Source organism: Pelophylax lessonae (genome assembly GCF_965119305.1).
Source record: "Pelophylax lessonae genome assembly, chromosome: 9".
Classification (NCBI taxonomy): domain Eukaryota; kingdom Metazoa; phylum Chordata; class Amphibia; order Anura; family Ranidae; genus Pelophylax; species Pelophylax lessonae.
In genome coordinates this window covers 78,982,254-79,002,627 of record NC_138776.1, presented here as the reverse complement: position 1 = coordinate 79,002,627, position 20,374 = coordinate 78,982,254, and the positions used below count along the sequence as shown (strand labels likewise).

The following is a 20,374-nucleotide window of genomic DNA, read 5'->3' as shown; positions in this document are numbered from 1 at the left end:
TAGAAAAGCATTTCAGCCGCTTTGCCAAGCACTATACCGAAAATCTATTAAATTCACCTTGGCATACCCTGCTACTTTACGTTTCTCGGACTTGTCAGGGGAACAAAAATCGTTCACGTATCCTGAGGAAGCCATGCATTTTCTCGAGCGCCACTTCAACATCCAGGTGGATATGCCTGCAACGCCTTCTCCCCAACGCCCGCAGGGGGCTAGAGAACAACGCAGCCCGAGGAAAGACCCGGCGAAAAAGCGTCGCACCAATGGATCTGCGTCCCGCCAAAGACAACGCTGAGCGCCTTGATCTTCCTTTGGTGTGACGACACCCTTTCCAAGTATTGGATGCCTTTTTTTCTATCCTATCCTTTAGTACCGTTGTTTGGGACATTGCTAGCACCAGCGCTGGCAATGGTTTGCTCTTCAAACACCACGACTGCCACTGCACCCTACGGTTTGGGTCGCTATATTGCTGACCTGCATGCTCTCAGCAATATTTCTTTTGTGATCCGCACTACACGGAACTGTACACTCACGTTCACCTTTGCGGATCTACATAAGGTCGTATGATATTTGAGATGTTCTACTGCATTGGTTCCTTCATCTTTGATGAAATGTTATGTTATCTGCTCTGACGCTATTCATTCCTTTTTGTTACGATTATGCACAGCCTTACAGTTATCCAGCCTTGCCCTAGCCCTTGGTATCTATGATCATCGCTTCCATCCGGCTTAAGCGGTCGATCCAACCTATACGCTTTTGGTTTGACCCAGACGTAGATCATAGGGATTCCGGTAACGCTGTCCATAAGCATGTCTCCCTACATGAGGAAAAAAGTGAAGTCCCGATGTTTTTGGTTTTCCACCCTTTACCTCCTTCCTCTGACCCATGTTGGGTCAAGTTACTCCTTTCCTGTACCTACCTGTAAGCTAGGATCCAATGACTCATTCCCATGGTGTATAGGTCACTTGCCTACCTTGGTATACTACACATGGCACCGTCTCACTACCCTTGTTGCTCTGTACTGCTTCGCGGCTCAATCCTACCCACATGATCCCCCATGACCGTAGTCTCATGGAACGTTAAGGGTCTCATGTCGCCTCATAAGCGGATGGCCGTCCTTAGACACCTGAAGCGTCTACGGGCGGACATAGCCATATTACAGGAATCCCATCTGGAGGAGAGCGACTTCTGTAGAATGAAAAAACTTTGGGTAGGTCAGGTATATGGTTCACCGGCAGTTAAGGGTAAATCAGGAGTCTTAATTCTTATTCATAAGAACTATACTGCCACGGTAAAACACGCCCACTTTGACAAGGAAGGACGTATAGCTCTACTACATCTCACCGACTCTCATCAAGACTGGGTGGTGGCTGGGGTGTACGCTCCTACGACCCCCTCAACGACGTTTTTTCAGACACTGTCTCATGACTTGGCCCCCTTTCTGCACCTGCCATTACTGGTGGCAGGTGACTTTAACCAACTTATGTCCCCATCAGAAGATAGGTCACATGCAATAGGCTCTTCACCTGCCTCACGCCACTATCACTCCCCCCTGTTACTCCATATGACGGAAAGCCTACACTTGACGGATGCCTGGCGTCTGTCTAACCCTACGGGCAGAGAGTTCACTTTTTTCTCCCACCCCCACCGTACACTCTCGCGGATTGATTACACATTGACGAATGACAAACTGCTCCCATACACTGGCGCACCTAAAATACACGACATTGCCATCTCGGACCACGCCCCCATCTCGATAGACATCTCCATATTCGCCCACGCACCTTCCTTCAAACACTGGCGATTCCCCTCATATCTAGCCAAAGATCCAGGGGTGGTCACGCTCATCCAGGACGCGTGGTCGGAATTCATGGACACCAATGCCTCCTCCTCTATATCCCCTACCCTATTATGGGAAACGGGCAAAGCGGTTCTTCGGGGCCGCATCATCTCCTACGCGTCAGCTTACAAGAAACGCATCGCACAAGCCTATGTGACTGCCAGCACTTCCCTCAGGGAAGCTCAGGCGACCCTATATCACACTAACACCCCTGAACACAGAGAGGCGTGGCGTAAAGCGAAGGAAGCTTTTGACAAATGGGCCGACACCAGGGAACGCCTCTATAGAACCCAGCAGGAGTGGAAATATCACTCCTTTGGGAACAAACCGGGAAAGCTACTAGCCTCCCTATGCCGGGCCCCCTTTACACCTACCCACGTCACCTCCCTGAGAGACTCAGACGGCAACCTGGTAGACTCCCCTTCAGACATCAATAGGGTATTTGCGGACTTCTACACCTCACTGTATAGCCACGAACCCTGCGACGAAGCCGTGGCCTCTCGCTGGCTGTCCTCGGTTGACCTCCCCAAGGTAACTACTGATCAACTGGCATCTCTGAACGCTCCAAAAACATTGGAGGAAGTGCGCGACACCATTCAAGGGCTGTGACCCGGGAAATCTCCTGGGCCTGATGGCTACACTCCCGAGTTTTACAAACTGGCTAGGGACCTACTCGCACCTACCCTCCAGTCAGTCTTCCACCACATTTTGACTGGTCACCCCTATCTGCCCACGGGCTACCAAGCCCATATCAAGCTGATATATAAAAAGGGTAAGGACCCCAGAGACCCGGGATCATATAGGCCTATTTCCCTATTGAACATAGACTCCAAACTGCTCTCCAAGATTATCGCAGGTAGACTGGCGCTCATACTTCCTACGCTCATACATCCTGCCCAAGCAGGATTCACCAAAGGCAGGTCAGCAACATCTAATATAAGGAAGGTCCTACTGGCACTTGAGGTCTCAAGACTGAACCCAATCCATTTTTAAATCAAATAAATATTATGTTTTTATTTAAGGTGTTAATTTTTAATGTAATTAACCTCTTCTGGACCAGAAGATTTTCCCCCTTAATAACCAGGCAATATTTTGCGATTCGGCACTGCGTTACTTTAATGGACAATTGCGCGGTTGTGCGATGCTGTACCCAAATAAAATTGATTTCATTTTTTCCCACAAATAGAGCTTTCTTTTGGTTATATTTGATCACCTGTGCGATTTTTATTTTTTGTGCTATAAACAAAAAAAGTGCGACAATTCTGAAAAAAAAAAAAAAACAACAATATTTTTCACTTTCTGCTATATAACAATCTAAAAAAAAAATGGAAAAATCTAAAGGTATCGCATCTACTAACTACGGGAAAGATTTATGTAATTTTTATTGTTTTTTGTTTTTTTTTTACTAGTAATGGCAGCGATCTGTGATTTTTAGCAGGACTGCGACATTGCGGCGGACAGATCATACCCCTAACTGACATCTTTGACACTTTTGGGGGGACCAGTGACATTACTACAGTAATCAGTGCCATGGGCGTCCGCAGAACTTTTTTCGGGGGGGGGGGGGGCATAATTTTAAGTTCACCCATGCTCCACCCCTTTTCAACAATGTCATGTTTGGGAGGGGGGTTCATTATACTTATTTTGAGTATTTATTTTTAAAGGGCAAACGGCAACATTTATTTTTAAAGCATTTGTTAACCTAATAAATGTATCCTGTTCCCTTAAAGCATGTTATACAGCACAGTGCTTGTGCTGTGTAATTTGGCCACTTCTATCACCTAAAACACCTGGCTGATCCCGCCTGGCTTTGTCCTCCCTTCTGTAATCTGACCACAGTATACCTTGGCTGCTGAGCCTTGACACTGTGGTCAGTTTATGTGCCTCTGTCATCCGCAGCCCTCCTGTCCTCCTCTGTCCTCTCTCGCCCCTCCTTCCCTACCTGTCTGCTCCATGGTCAGTGCCCTCCCCCCTCCTCCCCTCCTGCTGCTGTAGTTTCATTTAAATTTTCATATCCTGTCTACAGTCTGTTTAATAATCCTGTGTACCCCTGTGTATGTGTTTTATAAAAATAAGCTATTCTTTACAGGTTTTCAGAGCGCCAATCGACGCTCATGTGACCCGCCGCCTCTCTCTTCCTCTGCCCCTCCCCTCCTGACTGACATCAGCAGGGAATCCTCCACCCCGCCCGCGGCAGGCAGCTGTCAGACGGGGAAAGGAGAGAGCCAATGGGTTACGTGAGCGGCGCTCTAAAAACTGGTAAAGAACGGCTTATTTTTTAAAACAGACACAGGGGCAAACAGGAGTTTTAAACAGACCAGACAGGATGGAATAAAGTTGCTTAACAGCAACTTTAAAGGGAAAGTTGAGATTCCAGGGGGGGCATTTGCCCCCTCTTGCCCGTACCTGTGGACGCCCATGATCAGTGCTAAAAATATGCACTGGCAGGGAAGGGGTTAACACAGTGGGTGATCAAGGGGTTAAATGTGAGCCTAGGGGCGTGTTTCTAACTGTGGAGGGGTGTGGCTTGTGAAATGACCACAGAGACCTGTGTGCCTATATAGAAGGATCACAGGCACTCTGTGATCATTCCAGGGAGAAGAACAGTCAGCTGTGTTTACAACATCTGACCGTTCTTCTCTCTCAGCGGAGAGCGATTGCGGGTGTCAGGCGACAATCGGAGCCACCTGCCCCGTGCATCGGAGTCCCTGCTGCCGAGTGGGGGCAGGAGCGCTCCGCAGGCGGAGCGTGCTAGCCCCCTAGCTGCAGGCGAGCGACCGACGTAGGTCTACATCGGTTTGCGCAGGAGGGCCGCACTGCCCCAGTAAATAGGTGTCGGGCGGTCGGGAAGAGGTTTATGTAGCCTCCTCTTTTATGTGGATTAATGCTGGGTTCATAATGTTTCTCTAAGCTTCATAATGATTTTAAGGTAAATTTCTTTTTTAACCACTTCAGCTCTGGGAGGTCCCCCCCTTCATGACCAGCCCATTTTTTACGATAGGGCACAAATAGAGCTTTCTTTTGGTGGTATTTGATAACAATATTTTTTACTTTCTGCTATAAAACATACCCAATAAAATTTAAAAAATCTAAATTATTTATCAATTTATGGCCAATATGTATTCTGCTACATGTTCTTGGTAAAAAAAAAAAGAAAAAAATCCCAATAAGCGTATTTTGATTGGTTTGCACAAAAGTTATAGTATCTACAAACTTTGGAAAAGATTTATTGAACTTTTATTTTTTTTTATTTTTTTTACTAGTAATTGCGGAGATCAGCAATTTTTAGCAGGACAGCTACATTGTGGTGGACAAATCTGACACTAAGTGACACCACTTTTTGGGGACCAGTGACACCAATACAGTGATCAGTGATAAAAAAAAATGCACTATCACTGTACTAATGACACTGGCAGGGAAGGGGTTAACATCAGGGACGATCAAAGGGTTAAAAGTGTTCCCTGGGAGTGCTTGCTAACTGTGTGTGGGGGATGCTTTGACTGGGGTAAGACAGAGATCCATGTTCCTGATCAGCAGAAACACAAGATCTCCAATCCATCTTCCACTCTGACAGAACGGGTCCACTTTTACCCGCTGATTGGCTCCTTTTGTATCCAACAACAGTGGAAGTGGGGCACCAGCGGCGCGCATGCGTGCCCCAGACCCGAAAAACAAAGAGACATACAAGTACGTGATTGTGCGCTGAAGGGCTGCCCTGCCACTGTATATGTGCGTGGGGCGGTCCGGAAGCTGTTAAAGCAAAATGATGACTTCCTCCTTCAAGATGTGTACGTCCCTTTAAAAGATTGAGTCTTGCATGGATTGGTTAAAAGTGTGTTTATTGAAGGAATTATACTGTCAGCTATTTATACTTTTATTAGGTGAACTGTAAAAACAAATAGAATTCCTCTCCAATGTAAATCCATCTGTGTATTTATTCTTACAGATATCAAATGACCTTCATATCTTCCAAACCCCCTCAACACCTACGCAGGACTAGAAATGACCAAACAAATATTTGACATGCTGCGGTCAATGTCCAGTCTTGCAACCACCTCATTTTACTAGTTATATAAGACCAGTTGTATTGCTATTCCCAGCATACATTCATTAGATGGTCTGTGTCACATAATGTCACGTTGGACTTTATGTGTTGGACTGATCCTTATGCACATCTACTCGGTGCAAACAAAACTGTAAGTATTTTTAATGTATACTATGTTTCAGTCAAGAATTATATAGTTTACAGCTTTTTTGTGACAATCAACCCTTAGCTGTTAGGTTGGCACAGCATAGGTTAGCAGATTTTAGTGTTTACTTTTAAAAAAACTTTTGCATATGGCATTTTCATTCCTGTGTATTGCTGGCTAATTTATCAATGACTTTTATTTTGATACATTTTTGTTTATTTTCACTAAAGGTTTGATATCATGGATTTGCTGAATATATCATGAGTTTTATCGTTTTATGTGGCATTTTGCATATAACAGTCAATTCACAAAGATTTTTTCATAGTTTCACTCCTAAAATATCACTATCTTCTGATTGCCAGAGTTTCTGTGAGATGTCTATTGAGGAAGCAGAGTCATTCTTCCCAAGACCTCTTGCTCTCTAGCTCTCTTGTCACCTCATCCCTCGCTTGCATTCGGAAATTCTTCCTAGCCATTCCCATCCTCTGGAATGCTCTCCTCCATGACGACATCACGGAGCTGGTGGATGTTAGCAGTGGCGTCACTAGGGTTGGTGTCACCTGGTGCAGTAAAACATGGTGTCACCCCCCCCCCCCCTATATTCGGGCCGGGCAGCAGCTCAGCGTTGGGAGTTTTTTGTAGCAGGTTGCGACGGTCATTAAGGCCTAGAGGATAGCAGGTTAGGCACTTCCTAATGGCTCATTTCCTAGGAGCAGTAACAGATAATGGCTGACAGGCCATCCTGCCAGACCCAGCAAAAATGCAGCAGTGATCCCTCTGGTTATACGTTCGCTCCCTCTGGGTTGACCAGGCTGACTTTGGTCAGTAGTGTAGCCCGTCTGTACCCTGGCAATGACAAAGTCTTTCTCTCTCTGGTGGTGCTGGGCAGTGTGGCTCTTTCTGACTTCCCCCAGCGCAGTCCTCTCTTTATGGTGTAGCACTCCCTCCCTCAGCTTTTTCCCAGGTTCCCAGTCCTCAATCTCTCCCCGTAGCAGAGTGCATGCTGGGGGCTATGGTCTGCTCCCTGTGGACTACAAATGGGGCCGCCAATCTTCCGGGACTACATGTCCCATGATGCCCCCCTAGTCTCTTCTGATTGGCCCTGAGCGGTGGCCAATGGGAAGGGAAAAAGACTGGGCATTAAGCTAGGCGGCAATCAGATGAGAGCCGCTCTCTCTTCTCCTGCACTGCTGACAGGAGAAAAGAGGGGGGGAAGTGGGGAAGATAAACTGACAGCCCGCAGCTCGCTACCTGTTCTCTGGTGGACTGAGCGAGGAAAAGAGCCTGTTGTCACCGCTTAATCATACCTCCCTACTTTGAACTTCAGAATGAGGGACACTGGAGGAGTGAAAAGTTTGGCGGCATGCTAGGTCGCTGTAAATTGTGGGAGGAGCTAAAGGGATATGTTTAAACAAAACCCAGGCTTCCTTGTACCTATAAAATATGCTTTGATTGTTTTGTCTGAGCCTACCTAAAGAATAAATTCAATAAAATAGTCAGGGACTGCATAGCAACCAGCAACTGTTGAGACAATGAAGACTTTGGTGAGAAGTATATAATGTACAGTATTGTGTATATAGTGCGGGAGTGTGTAAAGCAGAGCACAGGGGTTGGGGAGTGCTGCAGCCAGTGACGGGTTTAGGATACATAGCACAGGCTGCAGGGGTCCAGGGTGTGTAATGCAATGGGTTCAAGATTTAGATGAATGTAATGCACAGAAGGCTGTAGCCAGTGCCAGGTTTAGGAGTACATGATACACACAGAGAGCATGGTCCAGGAGTACATAATGCACAGAACGCAGGGCTCAGGAGTGTGTAATGTATAAAAAAAAAAATAATCAGGAGTACAAAACAAAGAGTGCAGGAGACAGGGGTGTGTAACTCAGTGTAGGGGTAAGGAAAGGGCAAAATTCCTCCCACATACAAGAGATGGTCAGAGACTGTGGAAATAATACAGGAGATGGTCAGAGACTACAGACATGATACAAGAGATGGTCAGAGACTACAGACATGATACAAGAGATGGTCAGAGACTACAGACATGATACAAGATATGGTCAGAGACTGCAGACATGATACAAGAGACTGCGGACATGATACAAGAGACTGTCAATGACTGTGGACATTATACAAGAGACTGTCAGAGACTGTGGATATGATACAGGAGATGGTCAGGCTGCAGACATTATACAGGAGATGGTCAGAGACTGCAGACATTATACAAGAGATGGTCAGACACTGCAGACATAGTACAGGAGATGTCAGACACTGCAGACATAGCACAGGAGATGGTCAGAGACTGCAGACATAGTACAGGAGATGGTCAGACACTGCAGACATAGTACAGGAGATGGTCAGAGACTGCAGACATAGTACAGGAGATGGTCAGAGACTGCAGACATAGTACAGGAGATGGTCAGAGACTGCAGACATAGTACAGGAGATGGTCAGACACTGCAGACATAGTACAGGAGATGTCAGACACTGCAGACATAGTACAGGAGAAGGTCAGAGAATGTGGAAATAATACAGGAGATGATCAGAGACTGCAGACATAGTACAGGGGTTGTTGGAAGACTGCAGACATAGTACAGGGGTTGTTGGAAGACTGCGGACATAGTACAGGGGTTGTTGGAAGACTGCGGACATAGTACAGGGGTTGTTGGAAGACTGCAGACATAGTACAGGGGTTGTTGGAAGACTGCAGACATAGTACAGGGGTTGTTGGAAGACTGCGGACATAGTACAGGGGTTGTTGGAAGACTGCGGACATAGTACAGGGGTTGTTGGAAGACTGCAGACATAGTACAGGGGTTGTTGGAAGACTGCGGACATAGTACAGGGGTTGTTGGAAGACTGCGGACATAGTACAGGGGTTGTTGGAAGACTGCGGACATAGTACAGGGGTTGAAAAAAGTCTGGTGCGCTAAATTGTTACCATCATGAACAAGTGTTATGTGATACCAAAACTTGACCTTATTAAACAATTGTGATGATTACAAAAAATTAAATACAGAGTGAATAAATATTCCTTGAAAGAATATTACTTAAAACAAAATTATGCAATTGTCACACACAATAAAAAAGTCCAAATGTGAAAAATGATGACAATCGTGATACAAATGGGATGTGAAGGTTTCCCACCACCTCACAGATTTGCTTCTTACCAGAATTGGGTTGGTAAAGGGCAGATAGCAGAAAAATCGGTTCAAAGGGGAACCTCTGTGATGAAACCAAGAGGGAGTGCTGTGCCTTGTATTGTCGTCACTTCTGAATACCAGTTCACCACTATTTCACCTCCCAACATTCAGCACCTGTGGATTTTAATTGGACTTTATTTTGGGATTTATTGCACTTTTCACATTTGGACTTTTTATTGTGTGTGACAATTGCATAATTTTGTTTTATCCTTGGTTCACACTTATGCGATGTGGGAAGGCTGCGAATTCGCAGCCTGTTCCCGCATCGCAAACGCACCCTTGGCAGTTCACACTGCCATATGCGATACGCTGGGGGTGTCAATGTAATCTTAATGACACCTCCAGTTTGATCGCATATCGCAGTGCGATCTTACAGTTTGCACAGGATCGGATCATACAAGTGTGAACCGCTGTGCGATCCGATCCTGATGCGGCTCAAAAAAAGGGTCCTGTGCGATTTTACTGCGGGTGCAGTGCGAATTTAGCCATACAAAGTGTATGGCTGAATTCGCACCGCACAGCCGATTGCATGTAATGAAGGAGCAGTGCGCTCCGATATTACATGCGAGCGCCGCACTTGCACAAATGTGAACCGGCTGTTAAGTAATATTCTTTCAAGGAATATTTATTCACTCTGTATTTTATTTTTTGTAATCATCACAATTGTTTAATAAGGTCCAGTTTTGGTATCACATAACACTTGTTCATGATGGTAACAATTTAGTGCACCAGACTTTTTTCATCACTATTTATTCCTATTGGATCTTTGGTTGCAGCTCGCATACATTTATCAGTGCACTTTTCCACATACATTATAGTACAGGGGATAATGGAGACTGGGAGCATGCTTCTGTAGTTTACAAGAGACTGGACACATAGTACATGGCATATCACAGCAGCACTCTCCTAAAACATAAAATACTGTTGAAGTTCAATTTTCTTGAAGTTAAAAAGAACATGAACAATCCTTCCAGTTATAATGTGCCAGCAGTGCAAGGGTTACCTGCAATTTACCTTGTCCTACTAACGGTAGCTTCTTCTATCCTGACAGAGAATGCCATAATCAGCAGCGTGGTGTGCCTCCTCACCCCTTTAGTTCAGTGTACTCCGTACATACACTACAGTGAGAAGTATAGACTGGAGGCAGCTGGGGAGACATCCCGGGCTGGTGTCACCCCTCTGGCGGGTGTCACCCGGTGCGGACCGCCCCCCCGCACCCCCCATAGTGACGCTACTGGATGTTAGACATCTTGCGCTCCTCCACCTTCCGTTTGAGGATGCCCCACAGATGCTCAATAGGGTTTAGGTCTGGAGACATGCTTGGCCAGTCCATCACCTTTACCCTCAGCTTCTTTAGCAAGGCAGTGGTCATCTTGGAGGTGTGTTTGGAGTCGTTATAATGTTGGAATACTGCCCTGTGACCAGGGGAGGAGATCATGCTCTGCTTCAGTATGTCACAGTACATGTTGGCATTCATGGTTCCCTCAATGAACTGTAGCTCCCCAGTGCCAGCAACACTCATGCAGCCCCAGACCATGACACTCCAACCACCATGCTTGACTGTAGGCAAGACAAACTTGTCTCTGTACTCCTCACCTAGTTGCCGCCACACATGCTTGACACCATCTGAACCAAAAAAAGTTTATCTTGGTCTCATCAGACCACAGGACATGGTTCCAGTAATCCATGTCCTTAATCTGCTTGTCTTCAGCAAACTTTTTGCGGGCTTTCTTGTGCTTCATCTTTAGAAGAGGCTTTCTTCTGGGATGACAACCTCGTAGACCAATTTGATGCAGTGTGCGATGTATGGTCTGACCACTGACAGGCTGACCCCCCATCCCTGTATGGTCTTGCCCACCATGCTGCAGCTCAGTTTCAGGGTCTTGGCAAACTTCTTATAGCCTAGGCCATCTTATGTAGAGCAACAATTCTTTTTTTCCGATCCTCAGAGAGTTCTTTGCCATGAGGTGCCCTGTTAAACTTGCAGTGACCAGTATGAGAGAGTGAGAGCAATAACACCAAATTTAACACACCTGCTCCCCATTCACACCTGAGACCTTGTAACACTAATGAGTCACATGAAACAGGGAATGGAAAATGACTAATTGGGCCAAATTTGAACATTATAACTATAGTATTTACACTGTTATACAAGCTGTACACTCACTTCTTTACATTGTGAGATGCTGTATGTAATATTTATTTTTGTTAATGGAACATTTTAATGAGAATTACTGTGAGATAAATTAACAGATTATAGAAAATGTGATTTGAAGGTGACTATGAGATACATTCACTTGAAGCAACCTCTTATATCTAAATTATTTGTCCCTCCTAATGTTAAAATCAAGGTGTGCATGCCCTCCTACCAAAAGACCTAGGGACAACACCTAAAGATTGTTAGGACTTTATTAGATTGATTTGTTAGGTGTGTGTGTTTTTACTTATAGGGAAGGGTGCATTCAGAACATTCCTCTCAGTCTGGTTAACTCTATTTGCACTGCAGCAATTAGAAGGAGTATATTAGGGAGATATAATAATTACCTGCCACTGAAATTCCTCCATATTCAAAGGCATTCCTGGAAAAGTATTCCTATTATTCCTATTCTTACTGGACCCAAAAACTGTCCTTTGCTGCAGTATACTGATCACGCCTATCCCTGATCTAGGAGATATAGGAATTCAAAAAGACTGATCAAAGACCCCCCCCCCCCCACCACCAAATATATCCACATGTGATGAATGACCCTAAGAGTCCACCCTGCCCTTCGGAAAAGAATGTGTATAAATTCACCAGAATCTTCAACTGCCGCTGCTGTTCATCGCTCAGTGAAAATCATAAACAACTAAAACATAGAGCTATATAGACAGTGCATGACCTAATAATTACTGTGACTAAACCAGATATATATAATCATAAAAATAGATGTATAATACCCTTGGGTATTCTCTGGTCTCCATTGTTCTCTAATACAATATAAGGAAGAAAAGATCCCAGAGAGTGTAATACGTTCCAATAGCTTTATTAAATAAAAGTAAACATGTGGATGTACATTTACAATATAGTAGATTTTCAAAGGCTCATCGAATAAGCATACAAAAAATTCCTGGAGGTAGGTAGGATCACTAACCGGAATGCGGTTTGTATACCATGCAGTGAAAGCGGCGTGCATTCCAGTGCACTTCTGCTTGCGGTCCACTGCCCCGGAAGTGACGTTGACGATGCTGGGGAAACCAGAAATTCGTTGACGCGTTTCATCCCTCCCAGTGGGCGATTTCATAGACCATGTCTATGGTCGTCCTATATTTAGTTGTTTATTAAAATTAATCCACATGTTTAAGTGATTGTGCACCAAAACCTATCCTATGGAACCAAAATGCCCTATACCCTACCCTTGGGTGACCAAATGTTTTAAATGAAATCCTAGGACACTTTTTTTTTAATTTTATTGGCAAATGGCACAGGACTGCATAATACACAGAGCACTGGGCACAGGATTGGATAATACACAGAGCGCTGGGCACAGGAATGCATAATACCCAGAGAACTGGGCACAGGACTGCATAATACACAGAGCGCAGGGCACAGGACTGCATAATACACAGAGCACTGGGCACAGGACTGCATAATACACAGAGCGCTGGGCACATGACTGCATAATACACAGAGCGCTGGGCACATGACTGCATAATACACAGAGCGCTGGGCACAGGACTGCATAATACACAGAGCGCTGGGCACAGGACTGCTTAATACACAGAGCGCTGGGTACCAGACTGCATAATGCACAGAGCATTGGGTACAGGACTGCATAATACACAGAGCACTGGGTACAGGACTGCATAATAGTCAGAGCGCTGGGCACAGGACTATATAATACACAGAGCCCTGGCACAGGACTACATAATACACAGAGCACTGAGCACAGGACTACATAATACACAGAGTGCTGGGAACAGGCTGTTTCTCAGCCAGCATAGGATGCCCTGTTTACATCAATTCAGCCCTGAGTTTGGGGACAAAACCAGGGTCACCCTTGTTCCGGGGACAGTGTCCTCAGTCCGGAGACTGTCCCCGGAAACTGGGGATGTCTGGTCAACCTACCCCCATTAGGGAGATTTGCCTTTACTTCCTGTCCCATGGCATGGCCAAAATAGGAAGTGAGAGAAAATCCCTGCAAATTAGGGGAATTTCTTGGGCCCCCTAGTTTATAGGAACTAATGTCCCTATTGGAAGATTTTCACTCTTTTACTTTTCTGGGAACAACCCAAAATGAGGAATTTTCCTTTACTTTCACTTTCAATAATAATGGTAAACAGGACAAATAGAGAGGGGTGATGTATTTCACAGGGCAATAAAAACTGCCAGGTGTTCTAATCCCTCTCCACTCTATCCAGAACTAAAGAAAACATTTTGCCTTTAGTTATACTTGAAATTTGCAAGCTCTTTCTGAGCTAATTTCTTTGATTTTCTACTTTGTTTTGTTGAAATTAACCAATCACTTTTTAGCTATCAGTTTTTTGTTTTTTTTTAGAACATGGTTTAAAGTGTACCCTAAGCCAAAACTTTTATTAGGGACATTTACCACCTCTTTTTGTGCTGGGGAACATTGTTACTGGGACTAAAAGTTATGGAAATCCAATCAGCTATAGCATACGGCCCATGATGCAAAATATATTTTTGGGCACTATAGATCATCCTTTTTAGTATTATCCATTATATACACAAATTGTACAAATAGCACATGAAAACAGATGCTTGTGACATAAGTTACCATTCTTGTGTCAGGTTCAGCATTGTTAGCAGCTGACAATTCTGCTAGTTGTTTTGCTGTACACTCCACACTGCCCACATCATTTCCATTGGATTAATATTTACTACATGCCCTACATCTCTGCAATCTATTGTAGTGCCCTCTTCTGGTTAGGCTGCTAGGTAAATTTAGTTTTTGGCTCTATAGCAGTGAATGGAGCAGTGCCTGAGTGTGTACGTTTGTATAGGGTTTCCTAAGCTGAGAGTTTGATTACTCCTACCTGCCTCTGAAAGAAGTTTCCAGAGCATAGGACTGGGGCATTCAAAAGATCAGTTAAATACTTATCATGCCCTAGTCAATCCCTAGAAGGATGCATTCACAAGGTGGTTGTGGAGGTAGTAAATGTGCAGGAGGCCTGAGCAGATTGTTCATGTGCCAGAAGTGGTTTTATGGACTGCTGCTGTAGGGTCCTCGATATACTGGGCTGCTCTTGTTACCTCCAGGAAAAGCTGCTATTAGAAGATTAGCAAGAAGTGTGTCCTCCTGTTATTACTATTGATCTTTTTGGAGTACCCTGTGACTCTAAAACCCTTTCCCATTGAAGTTCTACAGTAATGATTTGAATACTAAAAAGACATCCGGCAGACTAATATAGTGAAAAAACTATCAGCGCAAGACTAAGTGAAATTCAAATGTGTATAAAATGTGCTAGAATAAATCAATATATAAATCCGGCTGCATACACAAATTGTGTCCACACCTCACAACAAAAACATAAAAATCAAAAAACGTGCTGCGCCAGAAGTGCACAAAAATAATTAGTGATCCGGCAGACTAAGCCTAAGTTCTCAGTGTGAGTGTAGAACTGTGATTGGCAGCCTCTGGATTTTTACTGGGAGACTTGGGCATATTCTCAGGGGTGAATGCTACACTATGTGCAAATACAACAACCAGCATGGTCCATGACATGTTTTCTGTCTCCAATGTAATACCATTGCTCAGTAAGGCTGGGTTCATACTATTGCTAATTAGATGCAGGTTTCCCTGCATCCAATTTAGCAAGACAGGAGACTGTGCCCGGCTCTCAATGGAGCCGGTTCACAGAGCTCAGTTTCGGCTGCGGATCGGCTTGCAGAAAAGTCCTGTGCATTTTCTGGTCCATTGCAGATCCAAATTAATTAAAAAATTCGGACCTAATTATGACATGAAACGGTGCACAGGGACGCACTGGACCCTCTGCTGTGAGCCGCTCCAAATTCAGTGTGTACCCGGCCTGAATGTGCACAATCCTGCTAGTGATCAGTGAAATGCAAACATATTTTCTGTTCCTTTTTATTTCTTTAGGCACCATGTGGTCATCTTTCCATCAGAGCTGCGCTCTCAGCACTATGAAAGTATCTGTGTACACCTGGCGGGTGCTCAGGGAGAGAGCAAAGTACAAATTGTTCTAAGCCAAGAAGCAAAGAACACCACCCTCATAGACAAGAGCTTCCAGCAAGACTCCATATTTACCTGTATTCCCGCTCTGGTACAGTATTCCTACTGTATAGGCACCAAGCACAACATGCCATGGGGAAGTGTGGGGAAGAATAGAGGGATACACTACTAAAGGACTAAAGTGTTTTTAAATCCTTACATATACCCAGTGAAGTGACTAACCTCAGGTGACACACAGGGGTAAAACAAATCCTCCAACATAAGTTATACTGTACCTGTGTATTTGCAGCCATTTGTCCTGTACATCCTTGTAAAACTTAGGGATGAAAACTATTTTTCACAGACTCACAAAAAAAGGGTGCGGAGAGCTGCAGTTACACACTGTACAAGAGCTGTGAGAGCTGATTGGAAAGAAGGGACACACCTCCCTTCACACAGCACACAGGAACAGAGCTGAGGCTGTCAATCAACTAGCTGTGCTCAAGCCCACCACTGCATCAAAGTACCCCATTATCAGTGGGTCCTACACTATCCATGAAAAAGAGATGAATCCAGCCTTTCTAACCCTTGGAGATAATACTCCTTGCTGGGAAAGATGTGCAAATGCACTACAGGGGACTCCTCCTATATCCACTCGATAGTGGACACTGATAGAGTACAGGTGTGTTTGGGGGGGGGGGGTGGGGTGGGTTGCTCAACCTCGATAGTCTGGTCAGACCGAATACATAATAAACAAGCAAAAAATTTGGGGGAGCATACCCATGTATTTCTAAAGCTGGTGCAGCTATGAACCAAAAGACATGTATATTAAAAAAAAATAGCGCACACATGCAAAAGAAATTATACCAAATTTGAAGACAATCCATAAATAAAAATGGGGATTTGGTCCCACCATATGGCCATATAGTGCTCAAGCCCACCACTGCGTCAAAGTACCCCATTATCAGTGGGTCCTACACTATCCATGAAAAATAGATGAATCCAGCCTTTCTAACCCTTGTAGATAATATAGGGGACTCCTCCTATATCCACTCGATAGTGGACACTGATAGAGTACAGGTGTGTGAGGGGTGTCCACTATCGAGTGGATATAGGAGGAGTCCCCTGTAGTGCATTTGCACATCTCTCCCAGCAAAGAGTATTATCTCCAAGGGTTAGAAAGGCTGGATTCATCTCTTTTTCATGGATAGTGTAGGACCCACTGATAATGGGGTACTTTGACGCAGTGGTGGGCTTGAGCACGATATGGCCATATGGTGGGACCAAATCCCCATTTTTATTTATGGATTGTCTTCAAATTTGGTAATAATTTCTTTTGCATGTGTGCGCTATTCTTTTTTAATATACATGTCTTTTGGTTCATAGCTGCACCAGCTTTAGAAATACATGGGTATGCTCCCCCAAATTTTTTGCTTGTTTATTATGTATTCGGTCTGACCAGACTATCGAGGTTGAGCAACCCACCCCACCCCCCACACACACCTGTACTCTATCAGTGTCCACTATCGAGTGGATATAGGAGGAGTCCCCTGTAGTGCATTAGCACATCTCTCCCAGCAAGGAGTATTATCTCCAAGGGTTAGAAAGGCTGGATTCATCTCTTTTTCATGGATAGTGTAGGACCCACTGATAATGGGGTACTTTGACGCAGTGGTGGGCTTGAGCACTATATGGCCATATGGTGGGACCAAATCCCCATTTTTATTTATGGATTGTCTTCAAATTTGGTATAATTTCTTTTGCATGTGTGCGCTATTCTTTTTTAATATACATGTCTTTTGGTTCATAGTTGCACCAGCTTTAGAAATACATGGGTATGCTCCCCCAAATTTTTTGCTTGTTTATAATCAACTGGCTGGCCCTCCCCTGTCACCTTTTTTCTCTTGGTGTCAGGAAAACTTGTCAGAAGTGACCCATGCAGATAACAGAGGAAGTAGACAACACAGAGAAATGATAATTGGTGCTTTGGATGGAGGCAAGTAAACACTATAGAGAGATATGCTTTTTTCATGTTTCATGTCTGAGGTTTACAAACACTTTAAATAATATTGTCTCCAGATCAATGATTTCAACAACAATCTTCCTATAAGATTATCCAGTATGTGCATTTAAGGCCCCTTTCACACAGGCGGACCGTTCAGATCCGCCTGTCAGTTTTTTGGTGGTCCTGAACAGTCCCCCCATGCATCCCTATGGGGCAACGGATGTCAGCGGAGACATGTCTGCTGACATCCGATCCGATCTGATCCATCAAATCTGGATGGATGGAAACCCCATTTTCCATCCGTCCAGCGGATCGAATTGGATGAGAATGGACCGACGGTCCGTTCCTATCCCATTCCCCCATAGAGATGTGTGGTGCTCTGACAGCTGTGTCTCCACACACAGTGTGGAGAACAGCTGTCATTCTCCTGCTCAGCGGGGGATCGGCGGATCGATCCCCTGCTGAGATAAACGGAGTCCTTCCGACGGAAGGACAGGGTGAAAGAGCCCTAAAGTGGTCAAAAAGGCACAAGGATTTTTACCTTCATGCATTCCTTGCATGAAGGTAAAAAACCTTCTGTGTGCAGCAGCCCCCCCAACACATAAAAAGAAAAGATACAGAGAGCGCACCAGCCTAGCTCATTACCTTTAAGACAATTGTTTATTAAAAGTATATGCACATCATACTCACGAATAGGATAAAATATCAAGTGAAAAATAAGTGTAAGTCCACTAGATTCTCCACTCAGCATAGTCTGCTGGTAAGTAACATCAGTATTCATTGGTTTCTCTTCTAATCTTTAGGTTCCAGATCCTTCTAAAGATAATAATGAGGTTGCTAAGCTGGAAGTCTTCATCGACACGGCAGAAGAGTCAATAAGAAACAGTACTAAAGTTATTGTGAAAAAGGAGAGTTATAAAACCCTCATTCAAACAGACAAGGCTGTGTACAAGCCAGGACAGACAGGTAATGGCTCTTGTCCATATGCAAGGTTTAAATGTACGTAACTAATACCAATGAACTTCTCACAACTGGTCCCTTTAGGCCAGTTAATTATACCATTGAAAATGCTTTGTTAATTCTGTTTCGATAAGTGCAAAAAAACAAACAAACAGAAAAACTATTACATCTAAAAGCTAATTTACAACAACCAGATATTACCAAAGGGGAAATGTACAAAACAGTGGCGGCTGGTCAATAGGGGGCGCAGGGGCGCCGCCCCCCCCAGGCTAGTCACCATAGGATCAGCATTAAAAAAAAAGTGTACCTTTAATGCAGCGGGGCGCCGGACACATTGCTGCTATGGAGAGGGGTGGAGATTTTCTCATCATGTGCCAGTTTTTGGTATGCTGATTGGTGGCTCTTTAGAGTGTCCTCGGGGCGCAGAGCGATGTGCCCCGAACACTCCCACTCCGATTGCCGTCCTGTGATTGGATGCCATCCTGTGAGTGGACGTCATAGGGGCGTTGCTTGGGCATCACTGTCTGCTTCCTGCCTGAGCCCACCCAGACGTCTTTCCATTGTCTCCCTGCTGCTGCTACACAGGAGGACGCCGTCGCTGAGTGAGAGAACTTGCTGTCTGGACTGGGACACTGCTGAGCTTACTGGCTGTGAGTATGAGGGGATCTGTGTGCTGTCTGGATCGGTACACTGCTAATGACATGAGTAAGGGTCGGGGGGGAGAGAGTAAACAGAGGAGTCTGGTCATGCCTGCACACAGAGGAGGGGGAGGGAAACAGAGATCACACTGAACAGTAATATTCTAGATGGAGGACATGTTCGCCCAGGTCCTAGAGCTGTGTACACTGATCTGCTACATCTCCCCCTCTAGAGAGATGTAATGGGGGGGGGGGGGGGGAAGCATCCATCTCCACAGTACCTGCACCATGTCTGCAGTCTCTGGCCATTTACTGTACCATCTCTCCAGTCTCTGACTGTCTCCTGTGCCATTCCTGCAGTCTCTGACTGTCTCCTGTGCCATGTCTGCCGTCTCTGACTGTCTCCTGTGCCATGCCTGCAGTCTCTGACTGTCTCCTGTGCCATGCCTGCAGTCTCTAAATGTCTGCCTGACACCCTTTCCATCCCAGAATACTTGTTCTCTGTTCCAACAGTTCAGCAGCTCAGTTCATTATCTGCAGTCATTTAAGGTGGCTGTAGTAGGAATGAAATAAAAGAGAATCATCTATTCAACAGCCACATTAACAGCCGGTTCACACATATGCGATGACAGACATTGCATGTGATTCGGAGCGCACTGCTCTGCAAATCACATGCGATGTCTGTGCGTTGCGAATTCAGCCAGACAGATTGTATGGCTGAATTTGCATCGCGTTCAGACCAAAGTCGCACAGGACCCATTTTTTGGTCCTCATCAGAATCGAATCGCATGGGTGTTCACACCTATGCAATCCTATTCAGGTCTGAATTGACAGTTCACACTGCGATATGCAAACTAATCTGGGGGTGTCATTAACTTTGTATTGACACCCCCAGTGATTGGCATATGGCAGTGTGAACTGTCTGGGAGTCAAGTGTGATGCGGGAACCTGCAGTGGATTCACAGGGTTCCCTCATCGCATATATGTGTGAACCGATACTTAATGACTGCAGATAATGAACTGAGCTGCTGAACAGTTGGAAGAGATGAATACTTTTTTAAGGAACTGTACCTTGATTACTGAAGGCCCCTTTCACACTTGTGTGACCTCAAAGTCACGCATTTTTTTTACGCCGTTTTTTGCCGCGAAGCAATGCCTATTACATTTTTCTGTTTGCGCCCCCCCCCCCCCCCCAAAAAAAAATGTTGAGCACCAGCCGCCACTGGTACCAAAGTAGGAAAAAAAAGTTAAGTGGAGATATTTTACATCAGCTTAAATGCTAACATAGAAAATATACAATTCCTTCAAACAATATCCTTGAAGGATGCCTTACAGCTGCATGTAAAGTTATGGAACCGGTCAATCATGATGACCA

At 44.9% G+C, this 20,374-nt stretch overlaps 1 protein-coding gene across 1 annotated transcript in view; it reads left to right on the top strand.

The window, feature by feature from the left end:
• Positions 1-5,884: 5,884 nt before the first annotated feature.
• LOC309564224 (alpha-2-macroglobulin-like protein 1) overlaps positions 5,885-20,374 on the top strand; it is a 368,264-nt gene continuing 353,774 nt past the window's right edge. The window contains exons 1-3 of the mRNA XM_082268851.1: positions 5,885-6,033; positions 15,325-15,508; positions 18,205-18,367. Coding sequence (XP_082124977.1) covers positions 5,969-6,033; positions 15,325-15,508; positions 18,205-18,367 — 412 coding nt within the window. The 5' untranslated portion in view covers positions 5,885-5,968. The remainder of the gene's footprint in view (positions 6,034-15,324; positions 15,509-18,204; positions 18,368-20,374) is intronic.